This window comes from Apodemus sylvaticus, chromosome 5, assembly GCF_947179515.1.
Source record: "Apodemus sylvaticus chromosome 5, mApoSyl1.1, whole genome shotgun sequence".
NCBI classification, from domain to species: Eukaryota; Metazoa; Chordata; class Mammalia; order Rodentia; family Muridae; genus Apodemus; species Apodemus sylvaticus.
Genome location: NC_067476.1, coordinates 73,499,537 through 73,521,401, shown reverse-complemented (window position 1 = coordinate 73,521,401; position 21,865 = coordinate 73,499,537). Strand labels below are relative to the sequence as shown.

The following is a 21,865-nucleotide window of genomic DNA, read 5'->3' as shown; positions in this document are numbered from 1 at the left end:
GTCCTTAGGACTCCATGGATACCTGGAGTCTTAGATACACAGCTGGAGCCCCTGGACAAGCCTCTTGTCCCCTCTCTTTAAGTCCATGCTGGGTTCTGTTCTCTGTAGGATCGCAGAGAGTTCCTCCCAACTGGGTCCTCTCCACCTCCTGCGATCTCTATACCCAGGACCTCCTGGAGCATCTCTGGGGGACCTGGCTTGCCCTTGAACCTCTCAAGAAACCAGTTCCAGATGTTGGAGAACAGACTGTTCTTCTGGAAGTCTCAGCACTCAAGGGGGGCAGGATGGAGGAGGAAGATCTGGGTGGAGTTGAGTGAAGACTGTGAGCATTGCTTTGGCTGTGTAACCCCCCCACCCTCTTGAGCAGACCCAAGGAAGCCACAATCAGTGACAGGACCCTGACCCAGGAGCAGGAAAAAATGTGGAGGTGGCTCAGAAGCTGGGAGGAACAGAACACGACCCAGAACCTTGACCCTCAAAGGGAGTGTGTCATGGGTATTGGTTTCCCTGCAGAGCCCAAGTCCTTGATCCCTGAGAACTGGACATACCATATCATCAATGAGTTCGACATGACTGAGTTGTGAGTGGATTTCCCTGTGGCCAGGCTTAGTGTGCGCCTCCCCCAGCTCTCCAGGGACAGAGCACTCAATGATGCTTCCTTGGCCCTTGGCTGTTGGCCCAGAACCATTTCACCCTTCACAAAGAGGCTAACACATCTAAGCAGGGATGTGTGGTCTGACAGAGCAGCTGGACAGCAGCCGCCGCTCCCTCCTTCCCCTTCCAAAAGAATAACAAAAATGAAAGCAGCAGAGGCAAGAGGCAGGCCCTCAGGGCCCTCCTGGAGAGCCGGGAGGCCATTCTCAGGCAGAGACTGCTGGGCTCTAGTGAGCAGCCAGACTCGCCTGCTCCTGTGGGCTCTGCTCTGCCTGAGCTGCCTTCATCCCTCAGTCACCTCATTCTTCAGCTTACTGTGTGATCTCAGGCAAAGTCCTTTCCCTCTCTGGGCCTTGACTTCCTCATTGCTAAATGCTAAGGGTTCCCTGAAGGCAGAGGGTCATTCATTAATTTCGACCATTCTCTAGTTATAGCTGTAATGCTTCGGAGGTTATTGATTTACAATATAGGCTGAGGGAGGGACGTGTGGTGGGTGTTTGCAGGGATGAATGGAGAGAAGAGTGGATGGATAGTTGGATGGAAGGATGGGTAAAGAGAAGATGGGAAGAAAAGAGTAAAGATTATTAGGAAGAAGATTGGATGTGTGGGTGGTGGGAGGAAAATGAGGGCAAAGAAGGGTTGGGTGGGGCAGCAGTGGAGGGAGAATGAGTTGGCAGAAGGATAATGAAGGAAAACACTCAAAAACTCCCAGCTTTGGTGGTCCTTCTTCTAAAAGTATATTTGATTCATCCATTTAAGCATGCATGCATTCATTCAAGTGCTGACTCCTGTGTCTCACCTCAGCTGGTCACTTTATCATGGTGGTGGTGTGTGTGTGTGTGTGTGTGCGCGCGCGCTACATGCATGTATCTATGCATGTTCACATTTGTATGGGAATGCACATGATGTGCATGTAGAGATCAAAGGCTGATGTGGAGTGTCTCCCTCGACCTCTGTCCACTTCAGTTACTGAAGCAGATCCTCCTCTAAACCCAGAGTTCTCCAGGCCACCTAGCCAAGGTAGCAGGTTTGTCCCCCCCACCCCTGAATGCCACAGTTACCACGGTTACAGGCTGGCCCCCACGCCTGTCTGACTCTCATGGGACTGCTGGGACTCTCAGCTCTGCTCCTCACACTTGTGCAGCAAGTGTTTCATCCACTGAGCCGTCTCCCAGCCCCCATGATGACTTTTCTAATGTGAAATACCGAGAATACAGTAATGTGTGCCTGTGGACTCTATAGTATGATCAAAATAGCTATCTGGGAGTTCACCAGACCCCATTAGAAACAGACAGGGCTCTAAATATCTAAATAAACTGCATGGGTTTGAGTGAGAAGCAGAATTCTCAGACCTACTCACTTTGGACAGATTCAAACCCCAAAAGCCTTCAAACAGGGCTGGGAATGAAGCCCAAACTATATAGACTTCAGGTCCTAAACAGGTGACAGGGCTGAGCAGGCCTTGGGCAGCTGGATTATGCCTCTTCCTCCTCTTCCTCTTCCTCTTCCTCTTTCTCTCTCTCTCTCTCTCTCTCTCTCTCTCTCTCTCTCTCTCTTTTGGGGGGGGGGGCAGGGTTCTCTGTGTAAAAGCCCTGGCTGCTCTGAAACTTGTACTACAGACCAGGCTGGCCTCGAACTCTCAGAGATCCTCCTGCCTCTGCCCTGAGTGCTGGGATTAAGGGCGTGGGCCACCATGCCCAGCTCAGACTTCTTTTCCTCATGCTAACTCAGCTAGAACGTCTCCCTCTATTTCTCCCTCACTCCCCTTGTCTCAAGTGTACATGTGTGTAAGCCATGGAGCACATGTGAGAGTCTGCAAGTGTATGTGTGCCTGCTGTGGGATACATGTGAAGGGGTGTGTGTGTGTGTGTGTGTGTGTGTATGTATGCATGCTCGCACATGTTGGGGTCAATCACCCTTACCAGCTTAGCCATCTTATTGGCCCCCAACTAGGAATTCTTGAAGAGGCCCTCGTGCAGAGCCTAGTGCATAGCGTGCCCTATGCAGAGCTTTGCACAGCGCCCTCTGCAGGACACAGTTGCTGCCGCTGCTTTCAATCTGATGCTGTCATAGTCTGAGATGTCAGACATAGCTGAGATGTCAGCATCTGCCCCCCCTCTCCCCACCCCTCCCACCCCTGGGGAAACAAATCACCTTCTCCAGTTCTAGGGGGAGACTTGTATGTGTGTGCTGAGGAGTGGCCGCAGGGCTTTGTCAATGCTAGACAAGGGCTCTGGCGCTCAGCTGGATCCTTGGCCCTCTTTTTCCTTTTTAAATGTTCAGACAAGATCTACGTAGCCCAGGCTTGGCCTTGAACTCACTCTGTAGTCTGGGCAGGCCCTTGAATTTGTAATCCCCCTGCCTCAGCCTCCTGCACAGTCAGGATTACAGCCCTGCACCACCAGACCTGGAGAGAAGCTCCTTTCTTTGGGTTAAGCCTCCAAATTTCCCAATCCCAGGCCTCAGAGCTCTGTGCGTCTAAGGCTCCAGAGACAGAAAGCCGGGGAGAAACATGGCTGGGCCCTGGGTTTAGACTCCATGCCGGGAGCAGGGCCCATATTTTGTACACAGCCCTGTACTGACAGGAACCCGCCTCTATTCTGTCAGCAAAACAGTGATGTCACGGACACCAAAGATCTGTTTCTGGAGTCAAGACTGGGTTCAAGTGTGGTCTGACCAACTGCAGGCAGCACAAAGCTGAGCAGGACTGCTCTCTGTGTGCCTCAGTTTCCTGCTCTGTAAGGCAATGGCTCCGGCAGGATCTACTTTATTTTCTAAAGCCGGAATGAGACCCTGAGGCAACAAAGCAAAGCGGGCTGTCACGCGGGGCTGTCACGCGCATATCCACCATTGGTATTACTGCCAGCTGTGCTGTGAGGAATTTCACCTGGTCCCTGCTCGGGGTTTCCATTTAAACGGAGACTTGGGTCCCATTGTGCATAGCGTTTAAGGCATGGCATTAACCAGTAGCCAGAAGCCTGCACACTATGGTAGCACAGGAGAACGAATTCTCGGAGCTGAATGATCTTGGCAGGCTTCCTGGAGGAAGCAATATGTGAAGTGAATCTTGGAGGATGGGAGGAGTAGGATAAGAAGATAAAAGAACGTTCCGGGCACAGGGTATAAGCAAAGGAGGCAACAATCTTACAAGCTGGAGAGAGGGGAAGAGGAGCTGCCACTCTAGTAGAATCCATTACCTCAGAGCTTTGATCCCATTCTAGGAAGTGCAGACTTTTTTCAACAGAACAGGGGGAGCCAGTGAGACTTCTGGTCTGGACAAGGTGGTGGCCCCAGTAACTTTGACATGTCTTGCTGCTGGGAGATCTAGAGTCCATTAGGGCATCTTAGATCTCTGTCTGTCTGAATGACCAAAGGCTTTCCTCAAGAGGAGACAGGGTATTCTGGAAGCCCAAGATAGCATGAGAAAACAGTAAGCCAGGTCCTTCACCCCCTCTCTCGTAACCACAGCCCCCCACCCACTGACCCCTGTGACCTGGTGTGACTCTGTCCCCCACCTCACACCTCCTCCCCCTACTCCCACTCCCACACCCCTACTCCCCCACAACCTCCACCCCCAGTCAGAAGTACCAGTCTACAGTTCCTTTGACCCTTTCATCATAACACCAGAACCCAAGGCAACTGCACCCTTGGAGAAGGATAAGTTGTCTCTATTTAGAGCTGGGGTCTCTCCCAAGACACGCTCTGTCTCTTGGCCCCACCTCGGGACTCTAATGGGGTTCCCTTATCCCATCCAGGAACTGACCCCTCCGCTGTCAGACAAAGCATGTCCCTATGAGGTCTGGGGGACTGGAAGGATCTGAACCCTTTCTGGAGCCAAGCCCAGCCTGGCACAGCAGCGGCTTGGCCCTCCCAGCCCTCAGCTGGGACAAGATGCCCGAGATCGTCTCCCAGAGTGGACGCCCAGCCCTGCCCTCTGCCGCCCCAAAGCCTTCACCCCTCCCCCTCTCCCTCTCTCTCTCCAGCACTGCAAATCAGTTCCACATTTGGGGTCTGGCATGCTTTATCCACTCAGAACTCTCCCCTCCCAGACAGCCTGGGCTCCCACAAGGTCAACCCAACCCGTGGGGGTCTGTGAAGAAAAGAACCCTTGCCTTTGACAGCCCCTCCAGAAGACTGGGGGATGCACTGTGGTGAGAGGATCTGAGGGTTGCCAGGCTCTCTGGAGTAGGATGAGACAGGGCAGGGGGTGGGGCCGAGGCCTAGTCAGAGCAAGCAGATGCAGAGTAAGGGTGGGGGGGTGGGGAGGGAAGCTGAGAGGTAGTTCCCAGCTCAGCACATTCCTGAGACATCTGGGCTGAGCTGGAAGAGCCCCAGCTGGCCTGAGAGCTGCCCCAGTTTCTCTGCTCTGATGTCAGGCAAGACCGAGTGCTTCCCCACCCCTCGCAGAGTCCTACTGGCCTGGAGTCCGTGGGACAGTCCTAAGGCCCCTGCAGCTTGAGCCCAGGCACCCAGAGAGAGAGAAAAAATGTTGGCAATAGAGAAAAGAAGGGCTGGCTGGAGAGATGGCCTGCCTAGGGCGCTAGGGAGCCATCATGGAAGGCTGGGTGCTCGTTCATCTGACTGATTCAACAGTCCTTCCTCGAGCTCACCTCACATCAGTCTCTTCCCTGGAGAGAGAGGTATAACGTGACCCTGGGCAAGCCCACTCCATCCCTGGACCTCCATTTTCTTCACCTGCCGTGGCTAACACTGAATGAGCACCTTCTGCGTGCCCACTGGGGAAAGCACTTGACAGATGCTTTCTTGTTCATGTTTCCTAGCAGCCTGGAGCTGTAGATAGAAACAGGTTAACCCAGGCTATACATGGCAGACTGAGGTTGGAAACAGACCTGTCTGTCTCCCTGTTTATAATCCCTGACTGTGTCACTCCCACAATAACAGGAGGTGGGCCTTGAGGTGCTTCAAATCATGTTTTCTTTTGGCTAGAGCTGTGCTCTTCAAGAAGGGCAAGGGTAGGCATTAGTCACACACTGGGTGGGGAAAGAAGGCAGAACATCTGACTTGGGTGCATCTGCTGGGTTAGGAGCTTCCCTTTGAAGGTCTAGAGATCCAGAACCCAGGCACTGAAGCCATAGCCTGATCCCCAGTGGAACCCAAGGGCCCTGCACCTTCCCAGAAGGAAGGGAGGATATAAGGAGAGAAAATGCCACTTGTTCCAAAAATAAAACCTGAGGACAACTCAGACAGGCTGGGCCTTGAGGAAGCCAGAGGCTGAGTGGGGACTGTGCCGAGGAGAGGGGAGAGGCCAGCAGAACTACAGCAAGAGCCAAGCTCTAGGCTCCAGCCTAGTCGGTCTTCCAGCTGGTCAGGACCCAAAGAGAGAAGATGCAGCTAGCTGACCAGGGCCCTGTGTGTACACATAGACCTGGCCTGCAGCTGAGAGCGGCTTCTCCGGCACTGAGTGGGCTCGCTGGACCCTATGGAACCAGTCTGTCTTGGCTTAAACACAAAAAAGGCCTTGGGCCAGGCCAATGTGAAGAAATGGGCATAGCACACCCCCCTTCTCCCCAGGGAGGAGCCCAGGGAGGGAGTCCAAGGCAGTGGAAACTCTGCCTGGAGCAGGAGCAGGCTGGCAGCAGAGCACAATTCAGGACACTCACTCCTGGATGCTCTACCACAGAAGAAGCATTAGCTGTAGATAGAAGGTCCATTAGCTGATTAACACATGCCTTCTTCATTCACCTGCTCAGCCAGTCAGAATGCCTGCGTTCTATTGAGCATGTAAGGCATTGGCTGTACCCAAAAGAACTGAGCCTGGCAGGCTCTATGCTAGAACCCCAACCCTTGGGAAACTAAGGATTACGAGTTTGAGGCCACCCTGAACCACTCAGCAAGACTTGTCTGAAAAGTGGTTGCGGGGAGGATTCAGCACAGCTAGTCAAAGACCACATGATCATTCCAAGCTGCCCTGTGGAACTTAGACTGGATTCCAGGGGCGCTTTGGAGTTATGGGTGACCATGGAGTTGGCATAGTTGCTTTAGGGTTTGGTGGATCACAGCTCTAGAAAATGATCACACTTCCAAATATAGACCTTTCTTCATAAGAGGGGAAGTCACACCATGCCGGAAAGGCTTTCTAGAACGGGATACAGGCCTGTTTGCTCATCTCTCAGTCTGCAGAGCTGAACATAGAAAAGTGAACTTTGAGCCGGGCAGTGGTGGCTGAGTTCGAGGCCAGCCTGGTCTACAGAGTGAGTTCCAGGACAGCCAGGGCTATACAGAGAAACACTGTCTTGAAAAAACCAAATCCAAAAAAAAATAAAAAAGAAAAAATAAAGAAAAAAAGAAAAGAAAAGAAAAGTGAACTTTGACTATGAACTCTCACTGAGAGTAGATGAACAGCAAAGGCCGGGTGCATGGGTGCATGGCGGGTAATGGGGGTGACTGCCTGCTGGTTCTCCAGGGGTCCCCAGGGCCAGCTCTAGCTCTTGGTTTTCAGTGTCCTGAGCTGTCCCAAAGGCATCCTCTGCCAATTGCATATGGACCAGCCTCCCCGGCAGCCAGACCATGAGCTGCCATCCCTCAGTGGTGCCAGTCACAGCTAATCTGAGCCCTGGGCAGGGCCAGTCACTGCCATAGCTTCCTCCTGTCCAGACAGCGCCTGGCGCCTGCCTCAGAGTTGGGCCACAGCATAGGGGCCGCCTGGTTAGATGATGGCAGGGGTTGGCCAGGAACCTGGGGGACCTTGGGCCTACCCAGGGAAAAGTAGGTGGTAAGACTACCAATCAGGGACTGTGGAGGTGGTATGTGCCCTCCCAGGACCTTGCTTGGCTCAGCAGTAGCCTGCAGTGGGTGCCAGCTTATTTTTCCAGCATATGCTGGCACAAGCCCCGCTCCAGTCTCCGTGACAGCCTCTCCTCCAACCCAGCTGCGATTGTCCCAGCGTCAAACAAGCTAGGACTCCTGAATCTCCTTTTGCTTGAGCTCATGTGACTCTCAGACTTAGCTCACTCATCTTTTAGGCCTAGGAGAGGGTGAGATGTTGAGTGTGGTGGCCACGACTGTGTCTTTCTTGTGTGGTGTGTTTTGTTGTTTTATTGTTTGAGCTAGGTCTCTCTGTGTTGCCCAGGCTAGCCCCAAACTCATAGAGATCCACCAGCTTCTGCCTCCCAAGTGCTGGGATTAAAGGTATGCATCAGGCTGGAGAGATAGCTCACTGGTGAAGAGCACTGACTACTCTTGCAGAGGTCCTGAGTTCAATTCCCAGCAACCACATGGTGGCTCACGACCATCTGTAATGGGATCTGATGCCCTCTTCTGGTGTGTCTGGCTACAGTGTATTCATATACAATCAATCAGTCAATCAATCAATAAATAAATGGTATGCATCACCACCAAGCCTGGTCTTTGGTGGGGTTTTGGTGCTGGTGGTTGAAGCCAGTGCCTCGTGCACACTTAGCACGTGTTCTAACCCCTGCTCCACATCCCCAGTCCTTTGAATTGGGGTCCATCTGACTCCATCTGATGAGTGTCCTCACTAGGCTCGTGTCCTGATAGTGTCCCTCTATGTAAACTGGAGTGCAGTGTGTGAAGTATTGATATACATATGATAGACCCTGTGCAAGACAAATCTCAAAGTGTCAGTCGTGGGGTAGGGGCGGTCTGCATCTCTCATTGTGTCTTGTCAGAGAAATGGAGATTCCCTGGGTGGAAGGTCCCTCCCATCCCAGGTCTGCGTTGCAGTGTGCAGGTGTACACACACGTGTACACATGCACTCACAGAAGCATCCCTGTGTGTTTGGACTTAGCTTATGTGGTTAATAGCTGAATAAGGGAAAGGCAGGTCAACCCAGCAGCAGCCCTTCCTTGGCCTTGGTCGTGAGGAAGGTTAGAGCAGCAGACTCCCTGTAACTCCCACACCTGCCAGGAGGAAGGGTGTGGACTTTATCCCTTCTAGGCCCAGAAAGGCTAGACAAAGGAGGACCTGACTCTTCCTTTTGACTCCTCGATTCAGGGGGACACAAATAGTAACCCAGGAGAAACTCAGGCACATCACCTGACCATGCCTGGACCTCAGAGCAGAGCCAGGTAGGGCTCTCTATTTGGGGCCGTCCAGTGTCTATGCCCTTTTGTCAGTCACCCAAGAGCCTAGCTCTAGAAGACAAGTTCTTAGTCTTTTAGGGCCCCAAATACCTGGACGGTGATGTGTAAGGACAAGCTCTGCTGACAACTGGGTATCCGGGAGTCCACTTCTTCCAGCAGCCTCAAGTTCCCTCACCCAACTCCCACCCACACTGGACACAGCAGTGACTCACAGCGGTGGCCTTTGGGCTTGAAATGGAGGCAATTATCTAGTGATCACTAGGCAAGTAACCGTCCGGGAATGCATGGGTCAGTGTGTTAGGGGACGAAAGGCGTCTGCTGACCTCCCTGGGAAGAGAAAGAGGGAAATGTGAGAGGATTCCCCTCCCGTCGCTTCCCAGAGCTTATTTTCTCAGAAGTTAAGTTCCCTGGGGATTTCCCCCACCCCTGATCCCATATTTCAGCCTGGCTCAACTTAGGTCTTCCCCACGCAGCACGGGCTGAATCTCTCTGGATCAGGGTTTGGTGCAGAAACCAGAGCACCGGTGCCGGTGTCAGAGGACCAGGTGTAGGGGAAAGGGGGCGTATGTGTATCCCCAGCCGGCCGCTGCGCTCAGATAGTTTCATTGTCTACAGTGACCCCTGTGCAAGGGTTAAGGAAAGAGTCACGGAGAGGAGCTAGAGCTGGGAACATCCCCTCTCACACCAGGGGCTGGCTGGGCTCCGTTCGAGCCATCCCAGGGATTACTGGAAGAGGGGGAGGGGCAGAGCTAGAAGTGAGTCTTATCTCTCCGTTCGCCTATCATCGCGAGTGGCCACACGACTGATTAGGGTCTCCAGAATACCGCGGCATTGCCATCTCAGCTCTGCGCCAGGCACAGACTAAGAACTAACTGGTAGTTCTCCCCCTCTGTCCAGCAAGCTTTCGGTTCTAGAACCCTACTCTGCGCAGCCGCGTTCCCAGCTAGGCAGGCGGGTGGCTCGCAGCCCTCTATCATTGGCCAGGAGCTGCTCTGTTCTCACCAATGGCAAGCGGGATTCCTGGGAGGGGCGGGGCCCAAGAGGCCCACTAAGCCACGTAACTGCATCGCGGAGCGAGCAGGGCCCCCTCCACCCCTAAAATTTAAAGGGCGGGCGGATGAGCTGTAGAGCCAAGGAGAGAAGCAGCAGCCGGGGAGGCGGGGTGCGGGCCTGAGAGCCGGAGGTCTGGGAAACCTCTCCTTCCAGAGAGTGGAGCCGTTGCCCGTTGCCGTGGCGGCCGAGAAAGAGCTGATATTGGCACAAGAGTAGGAAAAAATCTTTAAGGAGGAGGGAAATATCTCCAATGTCTCCTTCTCTGGCTTCCCACCCCCGTTTTCTGTATGGAATGGTACCCCTGAAGACTGCCCACCCCATCCCCCAAACGCTGTCGTGAGCCTTCTGTGAACTCCTGGCCACCGGCCTTTCTCCCAGCTCCACCCCCTATTTCCATCAGACAGCCTAAATATGATTTTGTGTGTCTGTGTGAGTTGGAGGAGGGCGAGAGCGACCAGGGTCAGAGCAGGGGAGGTTTGAAGTCTCTAGAGTGAGCTTTACGGGGATGGAGGGAGATGGGTAGAGAGAACACAAGGGGAACCCCCTTACCCTCAGCTAAATCCCAGAGCTGCGGAGAACCCCGTCCGAAATACTAGCAACACTGTGTGACTGTGGGTAAATGGCTGCTCTTTCTGGATTTTAGCTTTCTCGTTAGCAAACCGGTTGAGAGGCATAGACCATTGACTTTCTCAGGTTCCTGCTGTCTCTCAGCATAACTGAGATGCTGCGAGAGGCCAGCCGTCAGATGGAAGTAGGCTACGGTATTCAGTGAGCAGCTACTGGTGGCAGTGCTCCCATGAGAGGCAGATGGATCTAGCTAGGTGCTATGTGACAGGACCACCATCCACCCAGCACTCCAGGAACCCGGGACAAGGAGGGCTGAGCGCGGGAGCGCCTCTACCCCACCCTGCCTGCCCCTTGGCCGCCCTCCTCTTCCACTTGGCTCCCACCACTCCCAGCCTGCTGAGCTTTGGCTGCTGTTTCTAGCAGGTGGGGTGGGGGGCGCCTCACAACAACCCGGCCAACCGAGGCCCCCTAGCAAGTTCATTCGGGCACCCCCAAAGGGGGTCCTTTTCGCTTATTTTCCTAAAACTGCAAAAACTTCAGGGACCCCTATGCCAGACTGGAGGATGCTGGCTCTCCTCGCCCAGGGCCCCGGGAAGGGGCTTGGCAAACCCTTATCGCCTGCGGAACAGCTGCTGGAGAAATACCGTGGCCGCTGACTCACGGCTCTTCCAGCTCTGTGCAACCCCCTCCCCTGGGCCCCACCGCAGCCTTGGAGAACGCCCCCCCCCCGCAACACACACACACACACACACACACACACACACACACACACGCATCCTAATGCCCGAGTTCAGCAGGAAGGAAGCGCCCCCAGCTGGGATGGCCTGGTTCTGCAGATGTGAACCTCTTCTCAGTCATGGCTGGGGATGCTGGTTGTTAGAAAGAAGCACACATCCCTAAAGCGTTTCTGTCCAGATTCTCGGTTGTTCTAGAGACTTGTTCAGACCCTGAGCTCTTTGTGCACCGCCCAGGCGCTACTGAATAGCTAATACACTAGTGACTTTACTTTGAGATGCAAGGCCCTGCCCCTGCACCCCTACTGAATGAGTGTCTAGCAGGTTGGAACAAGGCAGACCTGTCTCCAGGAGTAGTCTGGCAGCAGCAGGCAGGCTAGTCCCAAACGGAGGTGTGTGGTGTGGTGGCTGGGGAAGGTCTAGGTATTGAGGGACCATGGGCATTTCTGGCTTTGTCTCGCACTGTCCGGCTCTGTTGGCCCTGCGGGTCAGATGTAAAGCAATGCCTTTGCTCCTCTGCAGTGATGCAGCGTTTGAACTGGTGCAGGGGCTGGGGGCGTGGCTTAATAGGTAAGGGCAGCTGCCTAGAATGCACAAGGACTTGGGTTTCATCCCAGCAAAAGGATCAGGAATTCAAGGTTACCGTAGAGTATGGAGAAGGTACGCATATGAAAGCATTTGGGGAGATTTAAGTAAAAAGAAAAATATAAAATGCTGACGAAGCATCTCGGAAGATGGGAGCCCGGAGTATAGATAGCAGTGGTGTCTCTGGATTCATTTTGTCCTGGAGCGTCTCATCACGCTTGCTCAGAGGGGAATCTCAAACCACCTCCCTCTGCAGATTCCAAGCTCATGCCCGAGTTAGGGGCTGCTGTTTTCATATATTAGCTGCCGAGTGTTTCGTACATACTACCTCCCACATGCTGTTCTGAGTGCTCGTGCACACTCGACCATTCAGTCCATCCTCATAATCATCCTATGTGGGTACTGCGTCTAACCAACACCTAGTCCCCATGGCAATGCTGCGGAGCAGGAGCTATAATTCCCATAATGAGGAGCCTGAAGCACAGAGGTTTTAAAAGTCAGCAAGTATTTCGGGCAGTGGTGGTGGCCCTCGCCTTTAATCTCAGCACTTGGGAGGCAGAGGCAGGCAGATTTCTGAGTTCGAGGCCAGCCTGGTCTACAGAGTGAGTTCCAGGACAGCCAGGGCTACACAGAGAAACCCTGTCTTGAAAAATCAAATAAGAAAAAATGTCAGCAAGTAGTGGAGCTAAGAGCTGAAAACAGGTCTCTACTGTTCTGGACTCTTGCTCATGCCCTGCTTCTTGAAAACCGCACAGCAGATGCTGAGCCTTAGCCTGAAGCAGAAGGCACTGCTCACCCCTGCCTGTGTCCTAATAGTTCAGGACGCAGAAAGCCAATGACTCTGGTCCTGGAGCCAATCCCCTTCACAGTCTCCAGGTGAAATACAGAGCCCGAAGCAACCCAGCCCAATCTCCTTCAACCAGCCAGCTAGTGCACGTGGACAGTGGGGGCGCTGGCTTGCACATCAATGATGCTTCAACAGGAAAAAAACACCTACTGTGTCTTGGCCCTGGAGTGTTTTATTGATGATATGACCTTTCTTTGGTTTTTATTTGGGGGGGGGATTGGTTTTTTCGAGACAGGGTTTCTCTGTATAGCCCTGGCTGTCCTGGAACTCACGCTATAGACCAGACTGGCCTCAAACTCAGAAATCCGCCTGCCTCTGCCTCCCGGAGTGCTGGGATTACAGGCGTATGCCACCCCCATCCAAGAAAGGCGATTCTTGACTTATGACTGTGCAAGGGACTGCCCTGAACCTTTATCTTATGTGCTGGCTTAACCCCCACCATAGTCTTAGCAATGGAAACTATTATCAGCCCCACTATATACAGAGGAGGTTAAAACACAGGGTAATTAGCTTTCCAACAATCATGACTAAAGCTTTTGTGTGTTTATTTCGGAGTAAGAAAATTGACATCTGTACCAAGTATACATATAGCTGAGATTAATAGTTTACCCGGGTTTTTTACTTCAGCATGTGTGATGGATTCTGATATTTTCTGCTTATTTTGTATTTTGTTCTGTGCTATTTTTTCTTAAATCCTGGCTGTAAATGCCCACATGGACACAGGGCCAGTTTATATAACTTAGAGCCTATAAAGTACTTGCTTGGCATACACAAGGCCCCAGATGAAAATAAAAAACATACTTTTACCTGTATGTGGTAAAATCAGAAAGCACAAAAGTGATTTCCAGGGGTTGGGAATGGCAGAGAAAATAGGGGCTGGGGAGAGGGGCCGTGGAAGCAGGGATACACTGACAAAGGGGTTGGTTCTAATCTTTTGCAAAACCGTAGGGTAGTTGTAGCTGACAACAATTAATTGTTTCTATCAAAAAAGCTAGGAGACAGCATTTCAGTGCTCCACAAAAGAAATATACATGTTTAAGGTGATGGATATGCCCATTAACCCGGTCTGGGCATTGTGCATTGGCACATGTAATGAAATGTCAAAGGCTGCCCCATAGATATGTACAATTATTGTGTGTCAAGGAAAAATTTTCTAAGTATATTTTTTAAAGTTCTGGTCATGACTCACTAAATCGATTTCATAACCCATTAGTGAGTCACCACTTGCCACTTTCACAGAGTGAGTCAACAGCTGGAAGGATTGAGGCCAGGACTCAAGCCTCAGTGAGGCGGCCCCACAGCCTGATGCCTTGGGATGAAGAACAGCTTGAGAGGAGCGCAGTAGATGCCCGTAACTCCAGTACACAAGAGACTCAGGCAGGAGATCGTGGGAATGAAGCCAGCCTGGACTACTTAACAACACCCTGTCTCAAAGAAGCAGGCAGGAGGGCTAGAGAGACGGCTCGGCAGTTAAGAGTACCTGTTGCAGAGGACTCAAGTTTGATTTTCAGTGCCCACATGAAATCTAGCAGCCATCTGTAACTCCAGTTCCAGGGAATCCACAGCCTTCTTCTGGCTCCCTGTTCAAGGGTACCAGGCAGGCACAGACGGAGTGAACATACACATATGCAGGCAAAGCACTCATACACATAAAATAAAATAAAATAAAATAAAATAATTTACATAAAAGAAAAAGAAAAGCAGGCAGGTTCTGGGTTGGGACATAGCTCCATTGCCTCAACCATAAGGCCTTGGGCCCCAAAACTCCAGCTAGGGGCATTGAAGAATGAAGAAATGACAGATGCAGACACACATACAGTGGGACGGGAGGGGTTGGGTTGGGTTCTGTTACTGCTGTATCCTGCTGTATCCTGAAACCTCGATGTGTTAGCAGGGGAAGGAACTTGCTGGTCTGGGTAGGAAGATTGTCTATGAGCAGTCTCAGGCTGTAAACAATCAAGAGAAGGGGGCTGCAGTCGCCAGTCTTTGCACACATTGAACAATAACTCATAAGCTCTCATACTTGGGCTCAGTTCTCCTGAGGCTTCGTCCATTGTCCCATGGGTCTGAGGTCTTGATGTCCTGGCCATGGCTGTGCTCATGCTAACATTCACTAGGACTTCCTACTCAGGGCTTCTGTCATTCCCCTGCGTGAGGAGCCCTTCGGCTCCTTAGAAGAGCATGGAAGCGCATGCCTATAATCTCCAGATGGGAGCTAACCAATCCCAGCAGAGCTAACCAGCCTAGCCTACTTGGTGACTTCCAGGCCTGTATCAAAGATCCCGTTGGTAGGAGAGGCTGGAGAGGTGGCTCAGCAGCTAAGACCACGGGCTGTTCTTGTAGAGAACCCAGGTTTTGTTCCCAGTGCTCATATGTGCGCTCACGATTATCTGTAACTCCAGTGCTCATATGTGCGCTCACGATTATCTGTAACTCCAGTGGTCATATGTGCGCTCACAGTTATCTGTAACTCCAGTGGTCATATGTGCGCTCACAATTATCTGTAACTCCAGTGGTCATATGTGCTCTCACAATTATCTGTAACTCCAGTGGTCATATGTGCGCTCACAATTATCTGTAACTCCAGTGGTCATATGTGCTCTCACAATTATCTGTAACTCCAGTTTCAAGGGAGCCAATGCCCACTTCATACTTCCACAGACAACAGGCATACACAGGTGCATAGTCATACCTGCAGACAAAACACTCATATGTATAAAATAAATGGCCTTTTTCCCAAAAAGAATCAAGGTGGATGGGACCACAGGGTTATAAGGTTTCCTGTGCTAGGCAGATCTTACCACATTGCATTTACTGCCTGAGACTGTTTTCTAGTTCACCCCACGTTCTTCATAGATTTTTATGTGTGACTTTTGTCCTGTCTATCTGCCTCCATCTGTGTGTGTGTGTGTGTGTGTGTGTGTGTGTGTGTGTAGGCTAGAGGTCACCTGGGTTCTCAGGTTCCATACATTTTGTTTGTTAAATAAGATATGTTTATATTTATTTAATAGGTATGAGTGTTTTGTTTGCATGTTTTGTTTTTGGTGTTTTTGTTTGTTTGTTTGTTTGTTTTTGATTTTGTTTTGTTTTGTTTTGTTGAGACAGGGTTTCTCTGTATAGCTCTGGCTGTTCTGGAACTCACACTGTAGACCAGGCTGGCCTCGAACTCAGAAATCCACCTGTCTCTGCCTCCCAAGTGCTGGGACTACAGGCGTGCCAGCACGCCCGGTCTGTTTGCATGTTTGTATGGGCACTATATATGAGCCTATGCATGTTTGCCTACTTCCTCACCTTTACATTTTTTTATTTAAAGAAATTAGGGTCTGGCTGTCCTGAAACTCACTATATAGATTGGGCTGGCCTCAAACTCACAGAGATCCACCCCCCTCTGCCTCTTGAGTGCTGGAGTTAAAGGCAAAGGCCACATGCCCAGCAACAACAACAAAATTTTTTAAATAAAAAGAAAGATGTTTCAGTGGCTAAGAGAGCACTGGCTCCTCTTCCAGAGGTCATGAGTTCAATTCCCATCAACCACATGGTGACTCACAACGTTCTATGGGGGGGGTCTGACGCCCTCTTCAGGCAGGCGGATGTATGTGCAGCAGGGTACTCACACATTAAATAAATACAATTTAAAAAAAAGAGTTAAAGCCAGTGATGGCCGGGCTGTGATGGCGCACGCCTGTAATCCCAGCACTTTGGGAGGCAGAGGCAGGCGGATCTCTGAGTTCGAGGACAGCCTGGTCTACAGAGTGAGTTCCAGGACAGCCAGGGCTACACAGAGAAACCCTGTCTCGAAAAAAACCAAATCCAAAAAACAAAAAAAACAAAAACAAAAACAAAACAAAAAAAAAGAAAGTAAAGCCAGTGATGTTGGTCACGGGGAGGGTGGTGGTCCTGGCACACTGCTCACGGGCAGGGTAGTAGTGTCATGATAGTATGAGTGGTAGGAGGGAAAGGATGAGGTGCCCGTCCCAGCAGTCCCTGTACCCTGAGGTCCTCTTCCCTTTCCCCCCCCCCCCAGCACTTCCCGGAGCACCTGGACCACTTCGTGGAGAACATGGAGGACTTCTCCAATGATCTGTTCAGCAGTTTCTTTGATGACCCTGTGCTGGATGAGAAAAGCCCTCTGCTGGATATGGAGCTGGACCCCCCTGCTCCAGGCATCCAGGCTGAGCACAGCTACTCTCTGAGTGGGGATTCTGCACCCCAGAGCCCCCTTGTGCCTGTCAAGATGGAGGACACCACCCAAGGTAAGATGGGAAAGTGTCAAGAGTTTGGAAGCTTGGGGCTGGGGAAGGGCATCTGCAGCCTGAGGCTCCCAGAGCTTCCTGCAGCCCACAGCCCCTTACAGCAGGGGGCAGCTCCAGGCCTCTCGGTTCCCCCTGAAATCAGACCCACTTGTGGCCGCTTCTCAAGGGCCTGCCCTGACTTCAGTCAATACGCAGTTCACAAAGAGTGGTCCTTAGACAACAGTGTCACTGTCAGCCTGTTACAAATGCAGCACCGTTCGTGGACCTGCTGGAAGTGCCTGTCACTCAAGCGTGAGGACCTGAGTTTGACTCTCCAGCTAGGGAGTGGCGTTCCCATAGCCATGGGCGGGTACACAGAGGAGAAGAAGAAATCCAGAGACAGGCAGATCCTAGAGGCTTGCTGGCCAGAGAGCTAAAACGGAACTTCCGGTTCAGTGAGAGACTTCACCTCAAATAATAATCTGGAGAGTGACAAAGCCAGACATGTAACATCCACCCAGCTTAGCCCTGCACAGGCACGAGCACCCATGAACATGCACCTGCACCTGTGTATCCTCCCATACACATCCACACACAGAAAATAAAGTAAGATCCAGGCATGATAAAATGTGCACACCTTTCATCCCAGCACTCAGGAGGCAGAGACAGTCAGATCTCTGTGAGTTAGAGGCCAACCTGGGCTACACGGTGAGTTCCAGGACAGCTAGAGCTACACAGAGAACCCCTGTCTTTAAAATTAAATAAGTAAAATAAACAACAACAGCAACAACAATAATCAATGCAGAGCTGCAGCCAGCCCAGCATAGTGGCGAGTGTTGATAACTTAGCACTCAGGGTGCTGGGTGGATGGTGCTAAGTCTGAGGTTAGCCTGGTCTACATGGTGAGACATCGTCTCCAGACACACAAACTACAAAACAACAAATGAAGGCTGGATCAGTAGTTAAGAACACTAGCTGCTCTTCCAGAGGTCCTGAGTTCCATTCCCAGCAACCACATGGCAGCTCACAACCATCTACAGTGAGGTCAGATGCCCTCCTCTGGTGAGCAGATGAACCTGCGGACAGAATGCTCATACATAAATAATTTTAAAAAAAATGAAATGCAGTTACACCGGAGCCTGAGACAGGAGAATAGAAAGTTCAAAGTTGACAGGCAGGGGAGGCAACTGCCTTTAATCCCAGCACTTGGGAGGCAGAGGCAGGCAGATCTCTGAGCTCGAGGACAGCCTGAGCTATATGGCAAATTCCAGGACAGCCAGGGCTACATAGAGAACCCTGTCTTGAAAAACAAAAGAGTTGAGGCAGGAAGGATGGTGGGTTTGAGGCCATGATGGCTACTTAACAAGCTCCAGGACGGCTTTGGATTCCAGCACACACTCTACCTCAAAATAATAGCACTAACAAGGATCAGCATCATCAATATGGACAAATTACAAAGACTCTAGAACCTCCCATCTCCTATACTAAATACTCCAAAATATCGCTTCAGAGCCCTATTCCAGTTTTGGCGCCCGAGGTGGAGCTCAGTGAGGCAGCCTCTCCCCCGTCTCCCATCTTTGAAGCTAGCAGTGCTCTGCGCCCCAACGGCTCCTCAAAGGTGATCAGCAGCTGAGAGTCACACTGTACCCCACCTCAAAACACCTCCATTCTGCCCTTTCCTCTAAGACAGGTAATCCAGATCTTGTCATTTGTATGGCTGGGTGACACAGACCTGTCTCTTTTAGATTTCTTTTTATTTTCTATCTATGGTTGTTTTGCTTATATGTATGTATGTTAATCATACACATGCAAAACAGGGCGATAAACTCCCTGGAACTGGAGTTATAGATTTGCCGTGTGGATGCTGGGAATTGAACCCTGGTCCTCAGCTAGTTCTCTTAACCACTGAATCATCTGTCCAGCCCAGGTCTGTCTCTTAACCTTGAGAAGCCTCGGTATCTTCACCTACCTGTGGGGACAACTGTAAAGGTGTGTAAAGCACTGTCTCCGTGATGGATGCAGGTTCCTTGTTTGATTTGTACCACACAATGTCCAGGCAAGGTAAAACTATTTTAATAATCCCTATTTGACCCATAAAAAAGACTTCACAAAAGGAGAGCTGTCTAGTTCAGGCTAGCAAACAGAAAAGGGAGCTAGAGCCAGCTCCCCCCCCCCCACTCTAATCTCCACACCTTCTGTCTACAGCCTCCCAGGGCTGCAGAGGCTGCTGGGTTGAGACCTCGATAGGATTAGATGTGCATCCTTGTATTCCCATCATCTTAGGGGTGTCCTGGATAAAGTCTTTAACCTTTCTGGACTTCTATTTCCTCAACTGTAAGATGAAAATAGGGACTAGAAAGATGAGTCCACAGTTAGGAGTGCATACTGCTCTTGCAGAGGACCTGAGTTCAGCCCCTAGCTCTTGAGTAGTAACTGCTTGTGACCCCAGATTCAGGGAGGCCCAGTGCCTCTGAGGGTACCTGCACTCACACACACAATACACAGAACCGCACTAGATAGAACCTAAAATGTTTGGGTTTTTTTATTTTTTATTTTTTGGTTTTTTGGATTTGGTTTTTTCGAGACAGGATTTCTCTGTATAGCCCTGGCTGTCTTGGAACTCACTCTGTAGACCAGGTTGTCCTCGAACTCAGAAATCCACCTGCCTCTGCTTCCCAGAGTTCTGGGATTACAGGCGTGCACTACCACAGCCCAGCTAAAAAATTTTTTAATCTAAGGGAAACGTCTTTTTTTTTTTTTTAAGATAAAAAATAATATGTACCTGAAAGATCTGGACAAGAATGAATATGTGTGTGTGCGCACACACACACACACACATACACACACACACACACACACACGTGTGCATACGGTTTTCAGCTCTGGGCCCAGCACAGAATATACATTCCTATTCTTTCTAGGAGTAGTTAGATCAGTGACTGAACCGTGCCCATCTTGCCTTCCAGAGCACTCTGGCCTTGGGTGTCAAATCAGATTCTTGATTGTCCATTCTATCAAACAGGGAGACAACGCTGCCTTCCCGGAATCTGTTAGCTCACGAGTACTGAGCTCTTAGACTGAGCCATGCTAAAGAGTCTCTCCAAGAGTAGAAACTGCTCTTTGTCCTCCCTGCCAAGAAGGAAGGGACACCTTCTGGAGTTTTAGGAGGTCCATGGCTTGTGACTGCTGAGGTCCCAGCTGCTCACCACACTTCAGCAACTGCCAAGTTGTGGACCTCTGTGAGGTCTCAGACCCCAGCCTGGGAAGAGCAAGGAGAGACATGTGGCGGTCCCTCTCAGCCCATGACAGATGATGACGGCAGATGGATGACAGAGTTCAGTCCACCCCGGTGGCTGGCTCAGCAACTCCTCAGCTACCCCAGGTCTATTTTTAAAGCAATTTGTCTGTGTCCCTTTGTGGGGACAGCTTCCCGAACGCCCACAGCTTGGCCCTGTAATTTGGGAAGACTGTGGGTGTTCCTAGACCTTGGGGGCTGCCTGTGGCCCAGGGCTGGGCTCTCAGGCTCCATGCCCATAGTGGGCCTCAGAGTCGCCTCCACCCAACCCCCCTGCAAACTGACCTCCAGGCCCCTGCCTCACTGCCGCAACAGTGGGCAATAGTGCCCTGGAAGTGGGGATGCCCATTGCCTACTGGGAGCTGATGCATGCTAGCCCTGAAGTCCAGATGAGGCCAAAAGACCTCCACCTTATATGACTGCAAGTTACACCCTAATGACGACGTGTTAGGAAGTGGACTCTGCCCTGGGAAAACCAAAACATCCTTCCATCTATCTCCATGAGCCCCATCACTGAGTCTTGTAGAACTCACCCTTTGAACTATGTTTCTAATGGCACGTGTAGTGGCCCAATCTGGATAAAGCCTTAGGTTCCGTCCCCAGTACCAGCATAAACTGGGCACAGTGGCACACATCTGTCAACCTGATACTTGGGAGGTGGAGGTAAGGCAGGGGGATCAGGGTCACCAAGGTCACCCTCAGCTACACAGCAAGTCCAGAGCTAGCCTGGACTACTTGAGACCTTGTCTTTAAAAAGACCAACAGCAATCGATTCTTTTCTACCAAGTTCTTCTCTTTTCCCACGGCCTGCCTTTGCTCTCTCTCTGTCTTCTCTCTCCTTCACTGTTTCTACCCCACTCCCCACCCCCGAGTACCTTCCTGCTCTGTCCTAGTGACGGTGATTCCCCCCACAGATAGCCGGTCTGCTTGGTCCTTTTATATAATTGGGATTCACAACTCACATTCAAATCTAAAAATGACAACAGCAAGCAACTGGGCATCGATCTCACAGGGAGGCTTCAACCTATGGAGCTGTCAATCTGAGGGCGTGCACGGGTGTTATTGCCCGTCATACAGTTCCGGGAGCTAGGACAGCGGAAGAGGGCTGTCTTCCAACACACCATCCTCAGCCGTCCATTCCCAGGGTCACATTCTGAATCTTATCACCTCCAGAAACTGCAGCCATCTAAACGTTTTTCTAACTATTATTATTATTATTTATTATTATTATTATTATTATTATTATTATTATTGTGTGTGGTTGTCACAGGATAACTTTGTGGCTTATGCTCTCCGTCCTCCCTTTATGTAGTTTCTAGGGCTCAAACTCAGGTCACGAGATCTGCACACTGAGCCATCTCGCTACCTGTGATTTTTTTTTCAAACATGTTTTCCATCATAACTGTAACTTTCAGCTCAGTACTAGGAAACCTCTGTGCTCAGAAGTCTCTGGATCGCCGGGCGGTGGTGGTGCACGCCTGTAATCCCAGCACTCTGAGAGGCAGAGGCAGGTGGATTTCTGAGTTCGAGGCCAGCCTGGTCTACAGAGTGAGTTCCAGGACATCCAGGGCTATACAGACAAACCCTGCCTCGAAAAAACCAAATCCAAAAGGAAAAAACAAAGAAAGAAAGAAAGAAAAATAAGTCTCTGGGTCTCCTTCATCAGAATGGCAGCTCCCCTTAGGCAGCCCTCAGTCTGTCTTAGCAGGGAGGGTGGGGTGAACTGGAGTAGTTCACTTCACGGTGCCTGGAAAGCAGTTGAAAAGCCACATTCAGCATCCGAGGATTGCAGAGGTGGCCGAGTGGTTAGAGCCTGTGCTGCTCTCGCAGAAGA

At 51.1% G+C, this 21,865-nt stretch overlaps 1 protein-coding gene across 1 annotated transcript in view; it reads left to right on the top strand.

Annotated features, from left to right (window-relative positions):
* Creb3l1 (cAMP responsive element binding protein 3 like 1) overlaps positions 1-21,865 on the top strand; it is a 43,064-nt gene that overhangs the window by 6,585 nt on the left and 14,614 nt on the right. The window contains exon 2 of the mRNA XM_052183001.1: positions 16,529-16,757. Coding sequence (XP_052038961.1) covers positions 16,529-16,757 — 229 coding nt within the window. The remainder of the gene's footprint in view (positions 1-16,528; positions 16,758-21,865) is intronic.